General features: G+C 56.5%; 2 protein-coding genes across 4 annotated transcripts in view; one reads left to right on the top strand and one right to left on the bottom strand.

The window, feature by feature from the left end:
• NFKBIB (NFKB inhibitor beta) overlaps positions 1–21,450 on the bottom strand; it is a 1,076,695-nt gene that overhangs the window by 8,995 nt on the left and 1,046,250 nt on the right. The window lies entirely within an intron of this gene.
• Positions 165–21,291, top strand: SIRT2 (sirtuin 2). 3 transcript variants are annotated; one of them, NM_001114271.1, is given in 16 exon segments: positions 334–391; positions 1,247–1,293; positions 5,036–5,090; positions 5,535–5,648; positions 9,924–9,965; positions 10,115–10,221; positions 10,325–10,381; positions 10,871–10,939; positions 16,538–16,667; positions 18,893–18,952; positions 19,203–19,258; positions 19,384–19,460; positions 19,552–19,603; positions 20,189–20,259; positions 20,400–20,466; positions 20,587–21,288. In NM_001114271.1, coding segments are annotated over 16 exon segments (1,176 nt in total). In that variant the 5' UTR covers positions 334–375; the 3' UTR covers positions 20,743–21,288.

Genomic DNA, 21,450 nt, shown 5'->3' with positions numbered 1-21,450 from the left:
CGAGCTTCCGCCCTGCGGGGAATTCCCCAACACGCCCCCCTGACTCATCCAATCAGGGTGGGCTAAGTAGTACACGCCCCGCCCCCATGCCACATGATGACCAATCAGAGCACTCAGGTGGACTACGGCGTTCTACCTTTTCCCACACTTTCCCGGAGTCCTTTACCAGCATGGCTGTGGACGTGGAGCCCTCTGGGACTCGTAGTCCGGCCTTTGCGTGGGGGCGCGCTCCGTACGCGGTGCAGAGCATTATATGCGATCGCGATGGCTGCTGGGAGTTGTAGTTCTCTGCCTTGTCTCGGCCCCCTCCTGTTTCCGGTGCCGTCACGGGACAGAGCAGTCGGTGACAGTCCCGAGGGCCCCCGCCCCGCGCCCATGGCCGAGCCGGATCGTGAGTCGGGGACCCCGGTGGGAGGGCAGGGCTGCACCGGGGCCTAGCTGAGGGTCGTAGGCCCCGGGGCCCGAGGGCAGGCTTGGTGGGGCAGGAGATGGGGGTTGCATGGGGGGGAAAATGGGATTCCGGGGGCAGTTGCCAAGTGATCCATATTGCTAGATTGGTGGCTTTCTGGGTCGCTAGGTTTTAAGGGTCCGTTTGCCACTTCCCCCAAGTTACTAATGATCACATGTTTCTCGCACCTTAGTTGCCAAGGACCCTCGTTGCTAGGGACTTAAGATGCCGCGGTCCTGGTTGCTAAGGGTACCTGGTTGTTAGTAGCAACTGTAGGATGCCAGGGTCCCCTCCTATTGCTTCCTTTTTCTCCGAAACCAACCCCAACCCTGCCCGACACACACACACACACACACACACACACACACACACACACACACACTCTGCACCTCTTCTCCCAAACCTGCCAACAGGCAGAGTATGTCTTCTCTCCTTTCTATGGCTTCCCACTGCTTGTAAACCTAATGACACACACTCTCACACTACTACACCCTTCCTAACTCCTCCTAAGTCTTCCTCCATGCCGGGCGTGCTTTACTTTCTCTTCCCTCGCCTAAACCTTCCTGTCCCGGCCTCTTTGTCCCTCGCTAACCTCTCCTCCCAGCCGTCTGCACACTGATAAGGTCCGCTTTTCCCCATTGCCGCCCTCCTCCACTTCCATTTTACACCCCCACCCCACCCGGTATGACCAGGTTGGTGAGTTTTCTTGATCCCTCTGCCCCACTAATTTGAAGCCCTTCCTTCCCCCTTAACCACTCCCTTCACCTTAACCACGTCTGCTCCCCCTCCTCCCCCCAGCCTCAGACCCTGTGGAGACCCAGACAGGGAAGGTGCAAGAGGCTCAGGTGAGATGGGGCGGAAGGGTGGCGGGAAGGAGAGAGATGGACTTCCCACACCCCACCCTGGGAGGGAGGTGGCAGAGGGGAGATGGGAACCCCAGGGCCCTGAGCTCCCTGCCCCAGTCCCTCCCCCCACCTCCTGGTTCAGCCTCCCGGGGAATGGTGGATTCTGGGGACTGTCAGAGGAGGGCGTGCAGCCTCAGCCCCCGGCCTGCCCTTCCAAACCTTCCTCTCTCCTTGCCACCCCCCACCCCATCCCTTCTGAACCTCTTTTGCACTGCGCATGGAAGAGATCTCACAGCCAAGTGTAGGGTGACAAGGAAAGCAGCTCAGGGCACCTTGGGAGCCCAGAGTAAACTTCGTGGAGTCCCACAGATTCCAGCCAGTCCTTTCCCTGGAGGAATCCCACAGGCTGATCTAGGAGTCAGGTTGAGGTACAGACTCGCAGTAGTGAGTGTAGAGTGACTTAGAATTTTCTTAGGTGAGGTGCGAATTGGGGTCCCACGCGGAGGGTACGGCTTGTGCAAACACGGGGAGGCGGGAGAGTGAGATGCGCTCAGAGGTCAGGTGGCTGGGGTGCTCCGCTAATTATTCCCATGGTTGGCATTTCCTGAGTACTTACTCCAGCAGGTACTCTGTCTCGTGCTCTATGTGCAGCGTCTCATCTTCCCAGCATCCCTGTGGGGGGCAAGGCCTACTGTGTCCATTTTACACATGAGGGATTTGAAACAGAGTTTTTCAATAGCTTTTCCTCTGACCCTTGGCTAGAGGAGCAGAGATGGGTTTGCACCCCATGGTACCCAGCACATTGCCTTCCAGATGCCTCGCTTTGGACTCACAGAGGCCCCATTGGCACCTCCAGCTCCCCCTTAGTCCAAGTTGCTCCCACGTGCCGGGCAAGGCCCTCCTGTCCTTCCACAGAGCCTCCCTGTCTGCAGCCTGAAAGCGTGCCAGCCCACCCACAGACGTGAGATGGCAGCTCAGAGGCAGGGCAGTGCAGAAGCTGTGTCACAGCTGCCCACACATGCACAGCAGAGCCACGCTGAGGGTATCAGAGCTCCTGTCGGCCGGCCTCGCCCTCCCCTGGCTCCCGAAGCACGACCACTGTCAGGAAAGAAGTTTTCATGGGAGAAAGGGATCCTCCGTCCCAAAGCTATAAATTGCAGCCTTGTTTGATACGGCAAAGCTGGAAACGACCCAAAGGGCTGTCGGTCCACTGGTTAAATGAACTATGGGGTGCCCTGACAACGCAACACTGTGTAGCTGTTTCAAAGAAGGAGGTGGGGGAGTTCCCATCGTAGCTCAGCATTTAACAAGCCTGACTAGCCTCCATGAGGACACAGGTTCAATCTTTGGCCTCGCTCAGTGGGTTAAGGATCTGGCGTTGCTGCGAGCTGTGGTGTAGGTTGTAGATGTGGCTCAGATCCTGAGTGGCTGTGGCTGTAGCATAGGCCTGCAGCTACAGCTCTGATTCGACCCCTAGCCTGGGAACCTCCATGTGCCTTGAGTACGGCCATAAAAACTAAAAGACCAAAAAAAAAAAAAAAAAAAAAGGAGGTGGGAGTTCTCTGATGGCTCAGCCGACTAAGGATGTGGCACTGTCACTGCAGTGGCTCAGGTCGCTGCTGTGGTGCAGGTTTGGTCCCTGGCCCTGGAACTTCTGCAGGCCACAGGTGCGGCCACAAAAGAGGGAGGAAAGGGTCTGCCAGCCATACTGTGTTTTGCAGAAAACGCAAAGTGCAGCGCTGTGCTGCGATATGACCCATTTCTGGAGAAATGATGAGTTTTTCTCACAGAGAAAAAAATCTGGTGTAATTACCACTGTACTGTTAATAATCGTTATCTCAAAGGGAGGCCTGGGATGGGGAAGTGAACGAATACTCAGAGAAGTGCCCCAAGCTCGATGCATTGTCTCATGGTCAGAGTCTTTATACAGGACTTCCCGTCGTGGCTCAGTGGAAACGAATCCGACTGGCATCCACGTTGATGCAGGTTCTGTTCCTGGCCTCGACTCAGTGGGTTGAGGATCCGGCGTTGCCATGAGCTGTGGTGTAGGTCGCAGATGCGCTGGGATCTAGGATGGCTGTGGCTGTGGTGTAGGCCGGCAGCTGCAGCTCCGTTTCAACTCCTAGCCTGGGAACCTCCATATGCTGCAGGTGTGACCCTGAAAAAACAAAAGCAAAAAAATAGCTTTTATACAGCTTATACAATCTTAAAGCAATGAAAAGGTTTTTTTGGGGGGGGAGTGGTTGTTTTTTTTTTTGGCTGTGCCCACGGCTTGTGGAAGTTCCCAGGCCAGGGATAGAACCCTCACAGCAGCAGTGACTGCTGCAGTGACAAGGCCCCGTCCTTAACCTGCTGAGCCACCAGGGAACTCCAAAAAGTTTTAAATATGTTTGTTTGGAAGGGAGGTTCCTATTCAAAAAGGCTCAGAACCAGAGCACCGAGTGATGGTGGAGAGGAGCTGCTGGAGGGGTTTTTAGCAGGAGAGTGAGTTGGTCAGAATCGCATTTCTACGAGGACCATTGCAGGGCCTGGTCTAACACCCAGCAGGTGTTCATTCCTGCAGTGGTGGGTAGTTCAGGACCCCCGCCAAGGGCCAGACCCTGTTCTTGGGGCTGGGCGTCCAGCTCTGACCACGAAAAATCCCTGCCTTCTCCAAGCTGACATCATAGTCGACTCTGCAGGTGTTCACGATCCGAGGATTAGACTGGAGAAGCCGGAGAGAAGGGTCTTTGAAGTGGAGGGAGCAGCCCTACCCAAACAGGCTGTCCCACAGAGGGCAGTTAGAGGAGCTTGGAGGTGGAGGCCAGTCCGGGAGCCTAGGGAGGAGGCCAGAGAGGGGCTCTGGGGAGGGGACACGTTATGGCAGGAGAAGAGGGGAGGAGGAGTATCTATCTGGCAGACTGGGAAGCAGAAGCCACAGTAAGATGGGGCCCGGGAGAAGGAGCAGGTGTGGGGGAGATGCTGAGGCCAATTTGGGACGGGGTGGGAGCAAGAGGCCTGGGGTCACTTAGAGGGAGGCATCCAGGAGGCTGTGGGAACCTTGGATCTGGGGACAGAGACGTGGCATCGTCAGTGACAGGCTGAGACCACAGGTGTGGCTGAGATGGCTTAGTCCGGGGAAGGTGGACCAAGGAAGTAGGGAGGCCCAGGACAGGGTCCCAGACCTGCAGTCTGGGAGTGTGGCCAAGGGGAGGAGTCGATAAGGGAGATGGAGGGGTTGGAAGGGTGGAGTAGGGGGTGCTTTTCAAAGGGGGGCAGGTGGCCCCAGCGTGAGGACCGAGGCTTTCCCTCAGGCGCTATCACAGCAGTGCCGTGGGTGAGGAGGGGCGCAGGGCAGGGCGGCAGGTCCCCTGCTGCAGGGGATGCAGAGATGATAGCAGCAGCCAGCGCTTCCTGAGCTCTTTCCCACCCCACCCGCACCCCCCACCGGGCTGGGCACACCTTGCAGAGGTGAACCCCTCATCTCACAGCAGCCCTCGGAGCGGGGTGTTCTCTGAGCTCCCTTCCCAGCGCCAGGAGCTCTGAGGCTCAGAAAAGCCAAGTCTCTTGCAGGAGACCGGGCTCCTTCCAACACAGGCAGCCTGTCCCACAGCCCACACGCCGGCCCCAGCCCACCTCTGCCCCTCACCTCCCAGCCAGAACCTCGTCCCCATACCAGGCTGGCACCCCCCTCCCCCACACCGTGCCATCCCTCCCTAACCCCGCTTCTGGGGCCTGGTTACCCCGCCCCCACCCCTTCCAGGACTCCGATTCCGATTCGGACACTGAGGAAGGAGCAGCTGGTGGAGAAGCCGAGAGTGAGTACCTCCCTAGGGAGCTGGGTTCGGGGGAGCATTCAGGGCATGGATCTGGGCGCTCACCTCCACATTCAAAAAGTGTATAGGAGTTCCCGCTGTGGCGCAACAGCATCTTGGGAGCGCTAGAACACAGGTTGGCTCCCTGGCCCGGCACAGTGGGTTATGGATCTGGCATTGCCGCAGCTGCAGCTTAGGTCGCAACTATGGCTCAGATCTGATCCCCGGTCTGGGCACTTCATGTGCCGCGGGGCAGCCAAAAAAGGAAAAACAAAATATTTGTAGTAATAGATGTGGTGCTGGTGCCCAGAGGCCCCTGGCTGGGCCGGGCATTGAGCTTTTAGGCAAGGGAAGGCAGGGGACCCCAGGGCTGGGGCAGGAGCACTAGAGGCCTCTGCTCACCCCGACCGAACGCCCACTCAGATGCCCTCTCTTCTTTGTCGCCAGTGGACTTCCTGCGGAATTTCTTCTCCCAGACCCTGGGCCTGGGCACCCAGAAGGAGCGTCTGCTGGACGAGCTCACCCTGGAAGGGGTGTCCCGCTACATGCAGAGTGAGCGCTGTAAGTCCCCTGCCCGCACCGGGCCTCTTCCCCACTCCCAGCCCCCAGCGGCTTTCCAGCCCCAACCATGCACAGCTTTTGTCTGCAAGTCACAAGACATCGACCTCAAACTGACTTATGCCAAGAAAGGAGTGCACTGACACTGTAACTAAAATCCCGCCTTAAGCATAGCTGCATTCAGCTGCTTCCGTTATTTGTTGTTCAAAATCTCAACCCTGGGAGTTCCCATTGTGGCTCAGCGGCTTAAGAACCCAACCGGTCTTCATGAGAACGTGGGTTCAATCCCTGGCCTTGCTCAGTGGGTGAAAGATCCAGCATTGCCGTGAGCTGTGGTGTAGGTCGCAAACAAGGCTCTGATCTCGAGTTGCTGTGGCTGCAGCTCTGATTCGACCCCTAGCCTGGGAACGTCCAGATGCCACGGGTGTGGCCCTGAAAAAGAAAAAAGAAAAAAAAAAAATCTTAACTCTCTTTGCTAGGGCTCTTCTCTGTGTTGGGGTAAAGGTAGCGCCTGACAGCTGCACACGCAGGTCCCACCAGCCTAGCGGTTCCACAGGAGAGAGCATCTTTCCCCCAGTGGTTCAAGCCGAAGAGCAGAGATGGGCTCCCCTTGGCCCGGGGTTGGGTCACAGTCCTACCCCGGAACCAATCACCGTGTCTCTGATTGGCCAAGCCTGTTTGGTAGAAGGAAGATGCATTTAATAAGGGAGTTCCCCCGTGGCCTAGTGACATCATCGCTGCCATGGCTTGGGTTACTGCTGTGGCACAGGTTCAGTCCCTGGCCCAGGAGCTTCCATGTGCTGCAGGCGCAGCCAAAAAATAATAATAATAATTACCTCATAGGGTTATACGGGGATCGCATGAATTCCTAGCCCTAAACGCCTGGAACAGAGCAAGAGCTTACATGTCCCCGTGACTATGATTGCCGGAGGTTTGTTTCAGGTGTGGTGTGTCAGCGCCTCTTTACCAGATCGCCGCGTAATTTACATTTCTTGCCCCACGCTGAGGTCACCCGAGTGTGAGAAACCGAGCCCTCGGCACTCCGCGGCTGGAACAATCGACCCGTTGAGGGTCCTGAACAGTCCTTTGTTGAGGACGCCTTCTCCAGTCTCCCTGTCCCCCAGCTGCTGCCATGTCCGAGTCCCTGTCCCGCTCAGCAGCCAGGCCCGCCGCCCCGACCCCTGCCCCGGCCTGGGGCCAGCCGGCAGCTGCCTGCAGCCGGCTCCTGGCCTGGGCGGGCCCCCAAGAGAACGCAGGCCCTGGCAACGCAGCTTTCGTTCCTTCCGCCCTCCTGCGCCTGGGTTTTAGGATAATTGACTCCCAAGGGTGCTTATGAGGGGATAATAATAGTAATAAAACCCCCGATAGCTCACTGAGCTCTCCCCGTTTGCCAGGCACTGGGGCAAAGCACTTGACAGGCCTCCTCTGGTTTGATCTTCGCGTGGTGACCCGTGAGGGGGATCTGGACGGAGGAGGAACTGGAGGCCCAGAGAGGCTGTGCCGTGGTGCAGGGTCACACAGCCGGCAAGAGGCAGAGTCTGGGCTCCACCCCAGGCCACCCGAATCCAAAGCAGCACACACTCCCTTCCATGTGCCCCCCACCCCCCGGCCCACCAGGCCTCCTCCAATGATTTCATGAAACGTAGCCAAACACTGAGGCTGTGGAAGTCTCAGCCCTTGTCACCCTCACTGTCCCTCTTTACACAAGGCACCCCAGAGGTGCCCAGTTCACAGGCCCTTACACTTGTCTATCAGCCTACAGGCACATGGTGCCACGTTGGCAGGGCTGCCAGCCAGCCAGCTACTAAAAAGGCAACGGGGCTATTTCTGCACAGCCCCACGTGCTTGTGAAGTGATTCCACTGCTGCCATGTCTTCCATCCTCTTTTCTGAAAGCTGCTGACAATGGGGAGCAACGCACCCGCAGGCGTACAAATCACGGGTCCCAAGAAGTGAGGCAGTTCCCTCTGTGGCGCAGCGGAAACGAATCCAGCAAGAATCCATGAGGATTCGGGTTCAATCCCTGGCCTTGCTCGGTGGGTCGGGAATCCAGTGCTGCCATGAGCTGTAGTGTAGGTCGAATATGTGGCTTGGATCCAGTGTTGCTGTGGCTGTGGCGTAGGCCACCAGCTGTAGCTCTGATTCACCCCCTAGCCTGGGAACCTCCATATGCCACAGATACGGCTCTAAAAAAGCAAAAAGAAAAAGGAAGGAAGAAAGAAAGGAAGTTGAGGGAGTTCCCTGGGGACGCATCGGGTTAAGGATCCAGGGCTGTCATTTCAGGGGTTCAGGTCACTACTGCAGTGCGGATTCAATCCCTGGCCGGGGAACTTCCACATGCCCAGTGCAGCCCAAAAGAAAAAAGTTGAGTACAAGTGACTCGGAGCATACTCAGTGCTGGGCCCTGATCGGAGCTTCACATGAATGAGATCGTTCTCTCAACAGCCCTGCAAGGTCACTACTGTAATTACGCCCCTTTTACAGAGCTGAAAGCTAAGGTGCAGAGTGATGATCTGAACTAAGACACTGCCATCAGGTCAGAGAAGGAAACTGAGGCACAGAGAGGCTGTGACTTAGTGCACCCCCCCACCCCCACCTCCATCCCCATCACCCCCCACCCCTATCACCACCCGCCATCACCACCATCATCCCCACCCCCACCCATCACTCCCACCCCCATCACCACCCCCTACCCCCACCCCATCACCCCCCATCACCACCATCATCCCCACCCCCACCCCATCACTACCCCCCATCCCCACCCCATTACCCCCCACCCCCACCCCACCCCATCACCCCCCACCCCCCCATCACCACCACCACCACCCCCACAACCCCTATCACCACCACGGGTGTGCAGGAGAGCCAGAATTGGGAACCCTTATCCACTCTGCTGCTCACTGGGTGTGGGCTGAGAGTGGCAAATCTTTGGTCTTCACCTGAAAATTATCAAACTTTAGGTGGCTGATGTGCATTTGATTACAAGAGAAGGAATGTGCTAGAAGTGGATGGCCATCCAAGATTGTGTCCAAAAGATGAGGGGTGGCCCGAGATTCTTTTCACAATAAGCTCCAGCTCTTCTGGGGGAACCCCATGCCCAGCCCTTTCACTAAGATCTCGTGTGTTCTTGTCTAGATCTAGCTAGGAGGAGAAATTTCCCTCCAAGTGGCCTTTTGTTTAATCTTATACCTTGGTATAATTTTAAGCAGGGGATTCTTTTTTGTTTTTAATGCAATTTTATTTTTTTGTTTTTGTTTTTGTTTTTATAGGGCTATACCCAGGGCATATGGAAGTTCCCAGGCTAGGGGTCAAATCCGCCTGCACCACAGCCACAGCAATGCCAGATCCGAGCTGCGTCTGCAAGCTGCACCACAGCTCATGGCAACACTGGATCCTTAACCCACTGAGTGTAGCCAGGGATCAAACCCACATGCTCATGGATAATAGTCGAGTTTGTTACTGCTGAGCCACAGCGAGAACTTCCTGAGCAGTGGATTCTTTGACTCCCACGCTGGCTCTTCCACCAGCCAACTGTGTGACCCCCCTCTGAGCCTCAGTTTCTTCATCTGTAAAACGGGATTTTTTTTGGGGGGGGGCTCTTTTGTCTTTTTTTGTTTGTTTTTGTTTTTTTTGTCTTTTTGCCATTTCTTGGGCCACTACCGCGGCATTGGAGGTTCCCAAGCTAGGGGTCTAATTGGAGCTGTAGCTGCCAGCCTACGCCAGAGCTACAGCAACACAGGATCCGAGCCGAGTCTGCGACCTACACCACAGCTCACAGCAACGCCAGATCCTTAACCCACTGAGCAAGATCAGGGATCGAACCTGCAACCTCATGGTTCCTAGTCGGATTCGTTAACCACTGAGCCACAACGGGAACTCCCTCTTTTGTCTTCTTAGGGCCACACCCTCAGCATATAGAGGTTCCCATGCTAGGACCTGTAGCCACTGGCCTACACCGCAGCCACAGCAATTTGGGATCCAAGCCTCGTCTGTGACCTACATCACAGCTCACGGCAACACCGGACCCTTAGCCCACTGAGCAGGGCCAGGGATCAACCTGCGCCCTCACAGATCCTAATCAGATTCGTTAACCGCTGAGCCACGATGGGAACTCCTATAAAATGGGTGTTACCACCACCCACCTTGAGATAGTTGGGGGACCGTTCAGGGATCTGAAATGCTTCCTCCAGGGCCTGGCATGGAGTAGATGGCTTCAGGGACTGGGGTAGGCGATGTTGAGCAAACTATGTCATGTGCTGTGTAAACTCTTCTCCTCCAGGTCGCAGGGTCATCTGTTTGGTGGGAGCTGGAATCTCCACGTGTAAGCATCCCCTGCCCCAGGAGCCGCCCCTGGTTGGGTGCCACTGGGAAGGGCTGGGGAGGAGCCGAGCGGGCGCTATCGCCTGGGAGGGTCGGTGTGGTAGCAATGGGGCCGAGCGAGGTCCCTCATCTTTGGCCCCCTGCCCCCAGCCGCGGGCATCCCTGACTTCCGCTCCCCGTCCACGGGCCTCTATGCCAACCTGGAGAAGTACCGTCTGCCCTACCCGGAGGCCATCTTTGAGATTGGCTACTTCAAGGTACGAGTCCCAAGGTACGTGGTGGGGGCCGGGGGCCGCCTGGTGCCAGCTCTCACCTCACCAGGGGCACGGGGCTGCCTGCCCTCCGGTCTCTCTCCCACAGAAACATCCAGAGCCCTTCTTCGCCCTCGCCAAGGAACTCTATCCTGGGCAGTTCAAGGTGAGCTCTTTTCGGTGGGGGGGACAGGAAAGATGGGGGACAGCAGGCCTGGGAAGGACCCCTCCATGGCCCTTCAGACAAATATCATCTAGCCATTAAATACAGGCACAGAGTGTCTGGGTCTGAGTCCTCGTCCTGCATTGCCTGCTCTCGCGTCCTTGAGCCTCAGTTTTTCCAAACAAAGCTGATAACAGAACCCAGAAAAAGTTGTCACAAGGTTTAATGACTTGTGGATACACGTAAGAGCCCAGACTCCACTTGTGTGGAAACCCCAACTCCACAACTTGTGTGACTCTGGCAAGACAGTCAACCTCTCTGTGCCTCAGTTTCCTTATCTGCGAAATGGGGATAATGATGGTCTGGCCTCACAAGGTCGGGGTGATGATCCCGGGAGGGACAACAGGTGCCGTGACTAGAGCAGTTCCTGGCACACGGCGGCGCGGTCCCCGTCCTCTGTCCTCATCAGGTTTGTTGTGATTGCTCCCCCAGCCGACCATCTGTCACTACTTCATCCGCCTGCTGAAGGAGAAAGGGCTGCTCCTGCGCTGCTACACGCAGGTAGGTGGGACCAGGGGGCATCCACAAAGTGAGGGCAGGCTGTGAGTCACTCCTCCCCTCCCAGCCTCAGTTTCCCTTTCTGTAAAGCAGAGGCTAGGAGTTCCCATGTGGCTCAGAGAGTTAAGGATCTGGTGACGTGACGGCAGCCGCTCAGGTCGCTGCTATGGTGCAGGTTGGATCTCTAGCCCAGGAGTTCCTGCCGTGGTGCCCTGGGATCCGTGGCGGGATCCATGGCGTCTCTGCAGCTCCAGGACGCAAGTTCAATGCCCAGCCCAGCACAGTGGGTTAAAGGATCTGGCGTTGCTGCACCTGCGGCATAGGTCACAACCTTGGTTCAGATCTGATCCCTGGCCTGGGAGCATATGCTGTGGGGCAGCCAAAAAAAAAAAAAGCTAGAACAGCTTCACCCTCTCAGTTCTGTCATGTCGTGGCAGTGAATTCCCCTCAGGGCCATCCCGTGAGGATTCAGAAAGGACCCCTTCTCTGAGCTGGCACCATTGGCACCATAGATTTCGCATTTGTTTGGATTTTCTGGCAGATGACACCGAAGTGGTTTGATCTAATGCAATCAGTACACTCTACTGCTTTTCCAGCTGGTGGATCTTAAGGAACAGGCACTTTGTTGTCATTTGCACAAAGGCCTTGTGTGCACCCTGGGGCCCGGCTCAGACATGGCAGGTGCTTAGCTAAGGGGCTCACCCGGCAGCTCTTGGACAAGGGCAGCTCACATCATTGGCTTCCTAGTCAATGAGCCTTTTGGGGTCTCACTTCCCAACAGTGAAAAATATTTGTGCCGCTACCTTTGTTTTATAAAATATGTATTGAAATTACATGATGTACCAGAGCAGTGATACTATGCGGGCTCTAATTCATACCTCCGAACCCCAAATTGTAAAATAGAGGAGGAACACGTGGATAGAAGTAGTAGGTCCTGTTATTTTCTTCCTGCACCTGGCAGTCTGAAGCCTGCAGCCCCCGGAGCTGCCACCAGGGGGAGGATGAGTTCTTTTTAGGCCCGGAATTCTCAAAGGTGGGGGGGTGCAGGTGCCCCCACCTAAGGCTGGGGGTGGTGGCTGGGGAGGGACCGTCCTTCTCCTTCCCCAGGAGCTCCTGCTCAGGATAAACTTGACCTTGCTTCCCTGAGATTCAGTTTTTCCGCAGATTGTGGCTCAGACAGGATACGAACAGCTCGCCTGAAGCCAAGCACATTCTGTGTGTGATTTTATGAAATCCGCACCACAAACCTGTTTGTCAGCGTCTATCCCGGGGTTTCCTAAGTGCCAGCCCAGTGCCAGGCCTGCAGGGAGTGGAGGGCAAGAGCTGACACTTTACTGTGGGGAGAGACGATGGATGAGATGGCGAAGTCGAATACGTATTCTGTCGATACTGAGAGGCCTATGGAGGACAGCTGAGCAGGAAAAGGGACCCAGAGCTCTGTGTGTGTGTCTGGGGTGGGGGGAGGCTGCTCTTGCAAGCCAGGTGTCAGGGAAGGCTTCCCTCAGAAGGGGGACATTTAAACAAAGACCTGTAGGAGTTCCCGTTGTGATTCAGCAGTAACAAACCCAACTAGTATCCATGAGGACTCAGGTTCCATCCTTGGCCCCTCTCAGTGGGTTAAGGATCTGGCTTTGCCGTGAGCTGTGGTGTGGATCGCAGATGGGGCTCAGATCCCATGTTGCTGTGGCTGTGGGGTAGGCCAGTAGCTCCGATTTGACCCTAGCCTGGGACCCTCCACATGCCAGGAGTGAAGCCCTGAAAGGCATGCAAGCATAAATAAATAAATAAATACCTGTAGGAAGGGAGGGAGGGAGCCATCGAACTATCTGGGAGGAGAGTGCAGTCCAGGCAAAGGGCAGCACCAGTGCAAAGGCCCTGAGGTGAGACTGCATTTGGCATGTTCACGAAGCTGGATCTAGGGAGTTCCCTGGTGGTCTGGTGGCTAGGACTTGACGCTTTCACCCCTGCGGCCCAGTTCAATCCCTGGTCTGGAAACTGAGAGAGGAGGACAGTAGCAGAAGAGGATGGAGGAGACAAGGTCAGGGAGGTGACAGCGGGGGACCACAGGAAGGGCTTTGTCCTTTCCCCTGAGTGAGATGGAGTCACTGGTGGGATCTGAGCAGAGCAGAGCTGTGACCTGACCCCCCCTGTTCCCAGGGTCTCTCTGGCTGCATTGGGGGTGGGGGGGCAGACCGTGAGTGGGGGTCGGGGGTGGGGGGCACAGAGATGCAGGAGGAGGCTGCTGGGCTGGCCCAAGCAGGAGGCGATGGAGGCTGGGCCAGGGAGGGGGCTGCTGAATGGGAGAAGTGGGCAGGTTATGAACCAGTTTTGAAGGTAGGGCCAACTGGGAAATGCGTTGCAGGAGAGGAGTCAGGACAGCTCAGCCCAGGTGCACCTGCAGCCTTTTACTGAGATGGTGCAGGGACAGGCAGGTGTAGGGGCAGAGGAGGAGTTTGGTTTAAGGCACGTCCAGCTTGCAATGCCCACTAGACGACCATGTGGAGATGTGGGCAGACAGCTGGACACAGGCGTCAGGGCCTGAGCCGGAGAACAGCATGTAGATGGTGTTTAAACCCCCCAGGAGTTCCCGTCGTGGCTCAGTGGTTAATGAATCCAACTAGGAACCATGAGGTTGTGGGATCGATCCCTGGCCTCGCTCAGTGGGTTAAGGATCCGGCATTGCTGTGAGCTATGGTATAGGCCGACAGCTACAGCTCCAATTGGACCTCCAGCCTGGGAACCTCCATATGCTGAGGGTGTAGCCCTAAAAAGACAAAAAGACCAATAAATAAATACATAAATAAACCCTCCAGAGGGGGAGATCACAGGAGCCCCAGCTGAAGAAACCCAGGCCCAGGGTGGGGCTCGCCAGGGCTGCTCAGAGTGCTCCCTTCCCAGCTCGGTCTGAGACAGGACCTCCTGTCCCCCAACCACAAGAGCGCACCAGCCCAGGCGAAAGCCGGCTAGACTATGCCCATTGCCATGCTTAATGTGCAGGATTTAAGTCCACATGCATACTGAAAATGGCACATTACATAAAACAAAGGTGGAAAACACTGTTTCCATTCTCACGTTTTATGAAACCGTTTTTTGGGTTTTTGTTGTCACCCTCTTCTTCAACCTCAACCACTTTTTGAGTCACTGACCCAGTTTTCTGGGACACATTGTCTTTGCTTCTTTCTGAATTGTGACGACGCAGCACTTTTGAAGCCTGCACCGGGCTATTTTTAGCTCAAGACACAAGCGTTCATTCAACCAGGAGAACAGTTGTCTCCTTCGTTCAGGCCACTGCGAGCAGTGCAGCAGAAGCCGCTTACAGTTCTTTTTAATTCGGCATCTACGGCACGTCCATCACACACAGGGGTGGTACTTGGCTTGCTTTCACTTAAGCCCTTGTCTGGGAGACCCTTCCCTATCTGCCCCGGCAGTGCAGCTTCACGATTTTTTTTTCGGTCTTTTTAGGGCCGTTCCCGCAGCATATGGAGGTTCCCAGGCTGGGGGTCGAATCAGAGCTATAGCCGCCGACCGACACCACAGCCACAGCAATGCGGGATCCAAGCCGCATCTGCGACCTACACCACAGCGCACGGCAACGCCGGATCCTCAACCCACTGAGCAAGGCCAGGGATGGAACCCAAGTCCTCATGGATACTAGTCATGGATACGGAGCCACGACGGGAACTCCACCTTCATGCTTTTTTAAGAGCATGTCCATCAGAGACACGAGGCTTTGCAAACAAAAGCAAGCCAAGGTTTAAAAATCAAGAGATTGCGGGTGAAAACCCAGACTTCAGACTCCTCTGGAAGATCAGGAGGAGCTGGCTGCACCCCAGGGTGGGTGCGTGGGGTGGGTACGTGGAGCTGAGTAGCCCTCCTTGCCCAGGGCCCATCTCCTCACCACGCCCTGTTTCCTGCCTGACGCTGAGGCTGGATGTCAGTTGTATTGCTGCCTGTCACAGCTTGTCCTTTGTAAAAGAACTTCTTGGGCGCTCTTCTCCACCCCAGCATCCATCCCTGGGGGCCCCTACTATTACCTGCTTCTTGGGCCTCCTTTGAAGATATTCTGTACTTAGACGAGCAAATACACAAATTCACGTATTCATCTTTCCACACCCTGTGCACGCTGCCTTTGTGCTTTCGGCCTACAGACATCGTGGAGAGATCACTCAGATCAGGATAGGCGTCGGGCACATTCATTTTTGGTTTTTTTGGCCACCCTGAGGCATGTGGAGTTCCCAGGCCAGGGGATCAGATCTGAGCCACAGGTGTGGTGTATGCCACAGCGGCAACACCACCAGATCCTTAACCCATCGTGCTGGGCTGGGGGTCGAACGTGCGTCCCGGTGCTCCAGAGACACCGCCAGACCCGTTGCTCCACAGCAGGAATTCCAGCCACATTCATTTTTGTTTGTTTGTGGTTTTCCGTCAAAGCGGCACCAGAAGTTTCCCTGGTGGGGATCCGACAGTGTCCCTGCTGTGGTTCAGGTTGCTGCTGTGGCACTGGTTTGATCCCTGGCCCCGGGGAACTTGAGCATGTCGTAGGCACAGCCCCCCCAAAAAAGTGGCTTCAAAGGGTAACCCAGAGGCATTTGGTAGACTTCTGATGTGCCGTTGAGTTATCTGCACACACACTTCTTGCCCACAGGCAAGGGCGTGGGCAGGCTGAGGGACGGAGGCAAAACGAACATTTCTAGTAGAGGGGGAGTTGGGGAGCCACAGAGTCTGGGAGTGGTGGCTCTTGTCTGCCTGTTTGGAGGAGAAACTGGACGCTGGCTGGGAGCAGAGAGGGCACGGGGCTGCTGTCTGCCCTTGGAAGGGAACCCTTTCGGGTTGTTCACGGAGTCTCCAGGAAGCCTTGTCGGGTCAGCTGTGGGCTGCATGTGACCCGCCTCCTCCGTAAGATCCATCGGTGTCCTCCAGCGGCAGCAGCCCTCATGGGCAAACAAAAGCTGCTCCAGAGGGGCTGGAGGAAGCACAAATGTCTCTGTGGAGGGAGGAATGTTTTGCCTAAGAAGGAAAGGAGCTCTGTCTTAAAAGAATACCAGTTAATATACTATCCATGCAGCAGACCATAGTAAGAAGAAAACAGTGTGATTACCCTCCTGATTCATGTGTTGAGGTATTTAGGTGACTGCCTGGCCAGGGCTGCTGCAGACAGCTGTGCAGGTTGGGTACTGCGCAAGGACGCCGTAGCTGAGGGGGCTGCGTTTGCACGTGGAGACCCTGGAGATTTGTACATTTATTTCAACAAATTTCTGGCAGGTGATACTAGAGGGTCTGGTTCTACCAAAACAAATGTTCAGCAAAATGGAAGCAAAGTGGCCAGAATTGGCAGCAAAACATCAGGGCCGGTCGGTGGCCGTGGGCCGGGCTCATGGCCGTTTGAGTGTGGGCCCTTGCCTTGAAGCGTCCAGGCCTTCCCTTTTCAGAGGCGCCATCGGGATGAATAGGAGAGTTTTAGACATACCTTGTCCCTTGCTTCCCCCTCCCTCCGCACCTGTCCCTCCTGCTCCTCGTGGCTGCACCCCCCTGCTCTCCCATCTGCCCCCTCCCGGGGCTGTGGTTGACCCCTGACTCTCTTCCCTCCATCTCTCCCTCTAGAACATAGACACCCTGGAACGAGTGGCGGGACTAGAGCCCGAGGACCTGGTGGAGGCCCATGGCACCTTCTACACGTCACACTGCATCAGCCCCCTCTGCCGGCAGGAGTACACGCTAGGCTGGATGAAAGGTGAGGAGTCAGAGGTCATCTACGAGGGCAGGCCTCCCGCCTACTGTCTGCTCCTCAGCAGCCGTGGACAGGGTCTCTGCTCGAGGACACCAGTTCTGTCCTGCACTGATGTGGCTCTTTTGAGTTTGAGGTGGCCGTAGGGGTTCATTGCTCCCCAGTACCACCTCCTTGCCAGGTTATAAGAGAGGCCAACTCCAGAGACAGGCATTAGCAGACAGGCCCCCACGTGGTCGTACAGCCTGTTCTGTGAGTCATGAAACCCTAGCTCTTTGTCCCTTGAGGACTCTGGCCCAGTTTGATCCCAGGGGCTCATCCAGGCAAACACAACTGCCTTCTGAGAAGAGCGGAGGTATCTGAGAGAACTTTCCGAGGCCTGGACTGTCCAATGGCAGCCCTCCGGCTACATGGGGCCGCTGAGCTCTCACGACGTGCTCATGTGCTCCAGGGACCAAATTTTTAACTTTCCTTAATTCTTATTAATTAAAATTTATTCATGTAGGAGTTCCCGTCCTGGCGAAGTGGAAATGAATCTAACTAATATCTATGAGGATGCAGGTTCGACCCCTGGCCTCACTCAGTGGGTCGGGGATCTGGCGTTGCCGTGAGCTGTGGTGTAGTTTGCAGAGGCAGCTCAGATCAGGTGCTGCTGTGACTGTGGCGTAGACCGGCAGCTGTAGCTCTGATTTGACCCCTAGCCTGAATACTTCCGTGGGTGCAGCCCTAAAAAAAAAATAAATAAATAAATAAATAAATAATTATTTATGTAAAATTTAAAAGGCCAGCAGAGTCTGTGGCCTTGAAGCTGGACACAGCCCTGGTTCGGAATGACGGCTGGGGGCTGTCCCCCAGGGTACAGACTCCAGAGCTTGCTAAAGTCATTGTCCCTGTTCATGTAAGGCAGAGTGTCCAAAAAAAAGAAAGAAAGAAAAATCCAGACAATCCACATTTCTTGAATGCCAGTGAGAGGGTATTTCTGCGATCCATTGTGCCGATTAAGAAGCCACTCATTTCATCCATGGAAACCCATTTCTGACATGCTTTATGCTGGTTTCACAAAGCCTCTGGTGTCCATGTGAGATGAGGACAGCTGCAGGGCGTAGAGTAGGGCCTCGGGAGCCTGGCCCTTCTGACAAAATGCCAGCTGACCGCCCCTGGGGTGAGGACTCCTGAATAGCCCACGTGCATGCAGCTGGGGTGATGCGCAGTTAACATGTCCCATTGTGTCTCCCTGACAGCGACCACACAGGCGTCACTGCCAAAAAGTCATGCGTCAGTGCAGGAATATTTTAAAGTAAATTACGGACCTTAAAGCAGTGCTCTGTAAATATCTGTCGAAGGAATGAGTGAAGCATGGAATGAACAAGCCAGGATTCTGTGGGTTGCAAGTGACAGAACACTTTCAGGCTCCCTTAACCAACAAGCAGCGAGGAGGAGGCTTGTCCTAAGGAAGGGGAACGGGTCTGTGACAGATCTCAAGACTGGGAAGCACCAGGACCTAAGCGTTTGTCCCCATGCCAGGATCATCTACATACTTTTTCCTTCTTTCTCCGCCACCAGGTCTGGGACCAGGCCCCTCTCTTTTTTTTCTCCCCTTTTTTGGGCAGCACCCGTGGCGTATAAAGGTTCCCAGGCTAGGAGTCGAATCAGAGCTGCAGCTGCCGGCCTACACCACAGCCACAGCCACGCCAGATCCGAGCTGTGTCTGCGACCTACACCACAGCTCACAGCAATGCCGGATCCTTAACCCACTGATCGGGGCCAGGGATCAAACCTGCGTCCTCGTGGATACTAGTCGGGTTGTTAACCTGCTGAGCCACAGTGGGAACTCCCCCCAACCAGGCCTCTCTGACCCACTATGACGTAGGGCCGCCCTCAAAGACCCAATGGGAGAGCTTCACTCCTGAGTCCAGATTTCCCTGGTTGGGGGTTGGTGGAACCCAGTTTCCCCCTTTAGGGGGCAAGGGTCTGCTCATTTGTTTGCTCCTTCATGCAATAGCTATAGGCTATTACATAGTGCTGGGAGCCACCCCAGGGATCCTGGGTCAGAGGGAGGGGTCCTCTAAGGGCCTCTAAGAAGGGGTGTCCTTCCTGAGCAGGCAAACACCCCAGGAGGCTGCCTGCCCACTGAGGTGTGTTTGTGCTGACCATGAAGGAAGGGTCCGGGGAGGGGCTGGGGGGGTGCTGCGGCCTCACCTTCTCTCTCCCTCCCTCTTCCCCGTGCCCAGAGAAGATCTTCTCCGAGGTGACCCCCAAGTGTGAGAAATGTCAGAGCGTGGTGAAGCCTGGTGAGCCGAGGGGCCTGGGACCACCCGAGGTAGATTTGGGCTGGGACTCCCTGGCCCACGAAGCCCTTCCCACACCCCCAGCCTCCCCACAGGGCCGCCCTCACCCCTGCCCTGGGTCTGCCTTCTGCTCCTGCCTCTGCTCTGGCTCCCTCCCCGTCTCTGTTCCCCCCACCCCACTCCCCTCCACCCCCCACTCTTCCGCCATCTCCTTCTGTCTCTGTGTCTCTCTGTCCATCTGTCTCCACCTCAGATATCGTGTTCTTCGGTGAGAACCTCCCAGCGCGTTTCTTCTCCTGCATGCAGTCAGTAAGTGTCCCTGCCACGGCCCCCGCCCTCGTGGCGACAGCCTGGGTCCTGCTCTGGGGAAGGGTGGGCTGGCGCCAGGGTTGCGGGGAGCACAGCCCAGCCCCCCTGGCCACGCCCCTTCACAGGACTTCCTGAAGGTGGACCTTCTCATCGTCATGGGCACCTCCCTGCAGGTGCAGCCCTTCGCATCCCTCATCAGCAAGTAGGTTGGGGGTCAGAGCTGGGGGCGGGCACTGGGGACTGGGGGAGCCAGGGCGGGCCCTCACTCAGCTCACCCCCCCTCGCCCCCGCAGGGCGCCCCTCTCCACCCCACGCCTGCTCATCAACAAGGAGAAGACCGGCCAGGTGAGTCCTTTCATTCGCACCCCTCCCCCAGCTTCCTCGGGAACCAGGGGACAGGTCCCAGGGGAATCCCAGTCCTTTGGACCCCTCGGCTCAGATTCTGGAATCCCCAGGGTCAGGTTCGAGGCTACCCCGACTCCAGGATTCCACAGGCCTCTGGGTCACTCACCTCTTTGAGCAAGTGACAGGACCCCAGCTCTAAGCGACTTAAACCAAAACAGGAATGACGTGCTGCCCTCTGTCCCCCGCCTGCAGCAGCCAGGTCACCCCCTCACTCCTCCTCTCTTTTCCTGAGGTGGCCTCACTCCCAGGCAGGGGCTCCCTCCTGGGGACAGACGTTTCCTCCAACAGGCGGAAACATACCGTGTGCCAGACGCCGTTCTAAGCATTTTCTCTGTATTAACCCATGGACAGTTCAATCCTAGGCGCCGGTCTCATGATTCCCCCCACTCTGCAGAGAGGGAAGCTGAGATTCAGAGAGGCCAGGCCCCTTGAGCAGAGCCACGGAGCTGGGATTCAAACCCAGGCCACCTGGCTCCAGGGTCTGTGCTCTGAGCTCCCCCCTCCCACTCCACGCCTCCCCCACAGACTGACCCGTTCCTCGGGATGATGATGGGCCTCGGAGGAGGCATGGACTTCGATTCAAAAAAGGCGTACAGGTGAGAGGCGGAGCCTGCAGGGACAGGGCCAAGGTGGGAGGAGGCCAGGAAGGCACGCACGCGACAAGGCAGAGCCGCCAGCTGCCCGCCAGTGGGGTCCTGGAACGAGCCTGGGAGCTCTGACTCTCACCCGCCCGCAGGGACGTGGCCTGGCTGGGTGACTGCGACCAGGGCTGCTTGGCCCTCGCTGATCTCCTCGGATGGAAGGTGAGGGGCCTGGGCCACCCCAGCCCACCCTGAGCCCAGTCCCTGGACCCCTGCCCCACAGGTCCTCTGACCCTATGAGGCATGGTGACCTCTGACTTCTGTGAACTTTGCCCTCTGCAGAAGGAGCTGGAGGACCTTGTCCGGAAAGAGCATGCCAGCATAGATGCCCAGTCGGGATCGGGCACCCCCAATCCCACCACTTCAGCTTCCCCCAGGAAGTCTCCGCCTCCCGCCAAGGCAGAGGCCAGGACCTCGGAGGGAGAGAAACCCCAGTGACAGCTGCGTCTCCCAGGCAGGACGCCCAGCTTTGGGACAGCTGAGTCCCAACCAGCCCTGGCCTCCTCTAACTTACAGCTCTTTTCTGGGGAGCTCAGAACGTTTCCGCAATCTTTTAACTACTCCCTCCTAAACCTGGGGTCCCGGCAGCCCCGACCCCAGCAAATGTCTAACATTCTTTGAGGCCGAGGCTTGGGCAGCCCGCCTCTAACAGCCCACAGCCTCTAACCACCCCCGGGACTGAGGATCAGCCTCCCCTAATCTCTAACTGCTCACGGGGCCGGGTGTACCTCCAAACCTCTAACTGTCCCAGGCCAAGGGTCCCCAGGGCCCCCACGCCCTCTACTGTCCCCAGGAGCCTGTGACCAAGTAGCTGAAACCTAACCTACCCGTGGGTGGGGGGATCTGAGCCTCAAGGTCTCCCAAGTCTCTTCCTCCAGCTCCCCAAGTGGGTGCTGGGCCCCCTCACTTGGGACCCACTTCCCATGCCAAGGAGGGCAGATGGTGTCACTTATTAGAGATGAATTAAAAACAAAGAACAACTAATAATCGGCTGTCCGGCCTCGCTGTTCTTTTCTGTGGGCCATGGGGAAGCTGCCAGAGGAAGGGGTTAGATCTCGGGCCCTAAGAAAACCGTAGCATCCACAGGCTCTTACGAGAAACAGCGTGAAGGCTGTCGAGAGGGGACTCTTGTGGCCACAGGAGCCT

This window comes from Sus scrofa, chromosome 6 (assembly GCF_054392235.1).
Source record: "Sus scrofa isolate SSC_HxYL_T2T_F1_AM1 chromosome 6, Sscrofa_HxYL_maternal_Yorkshire_Landrace_v2.0, whole genome shotgun sequence".
Taxonomy (NCBI): Eukaryota; Metazoa; Chordata; class Mammalia; order Artiodactyla; family Suidae; genus Sus; species Sus scrofa.
Note: the sequence above shows the minus strand (reverse complement) of the source record. Positions and strands in the feature narration are given on the sequence as shown.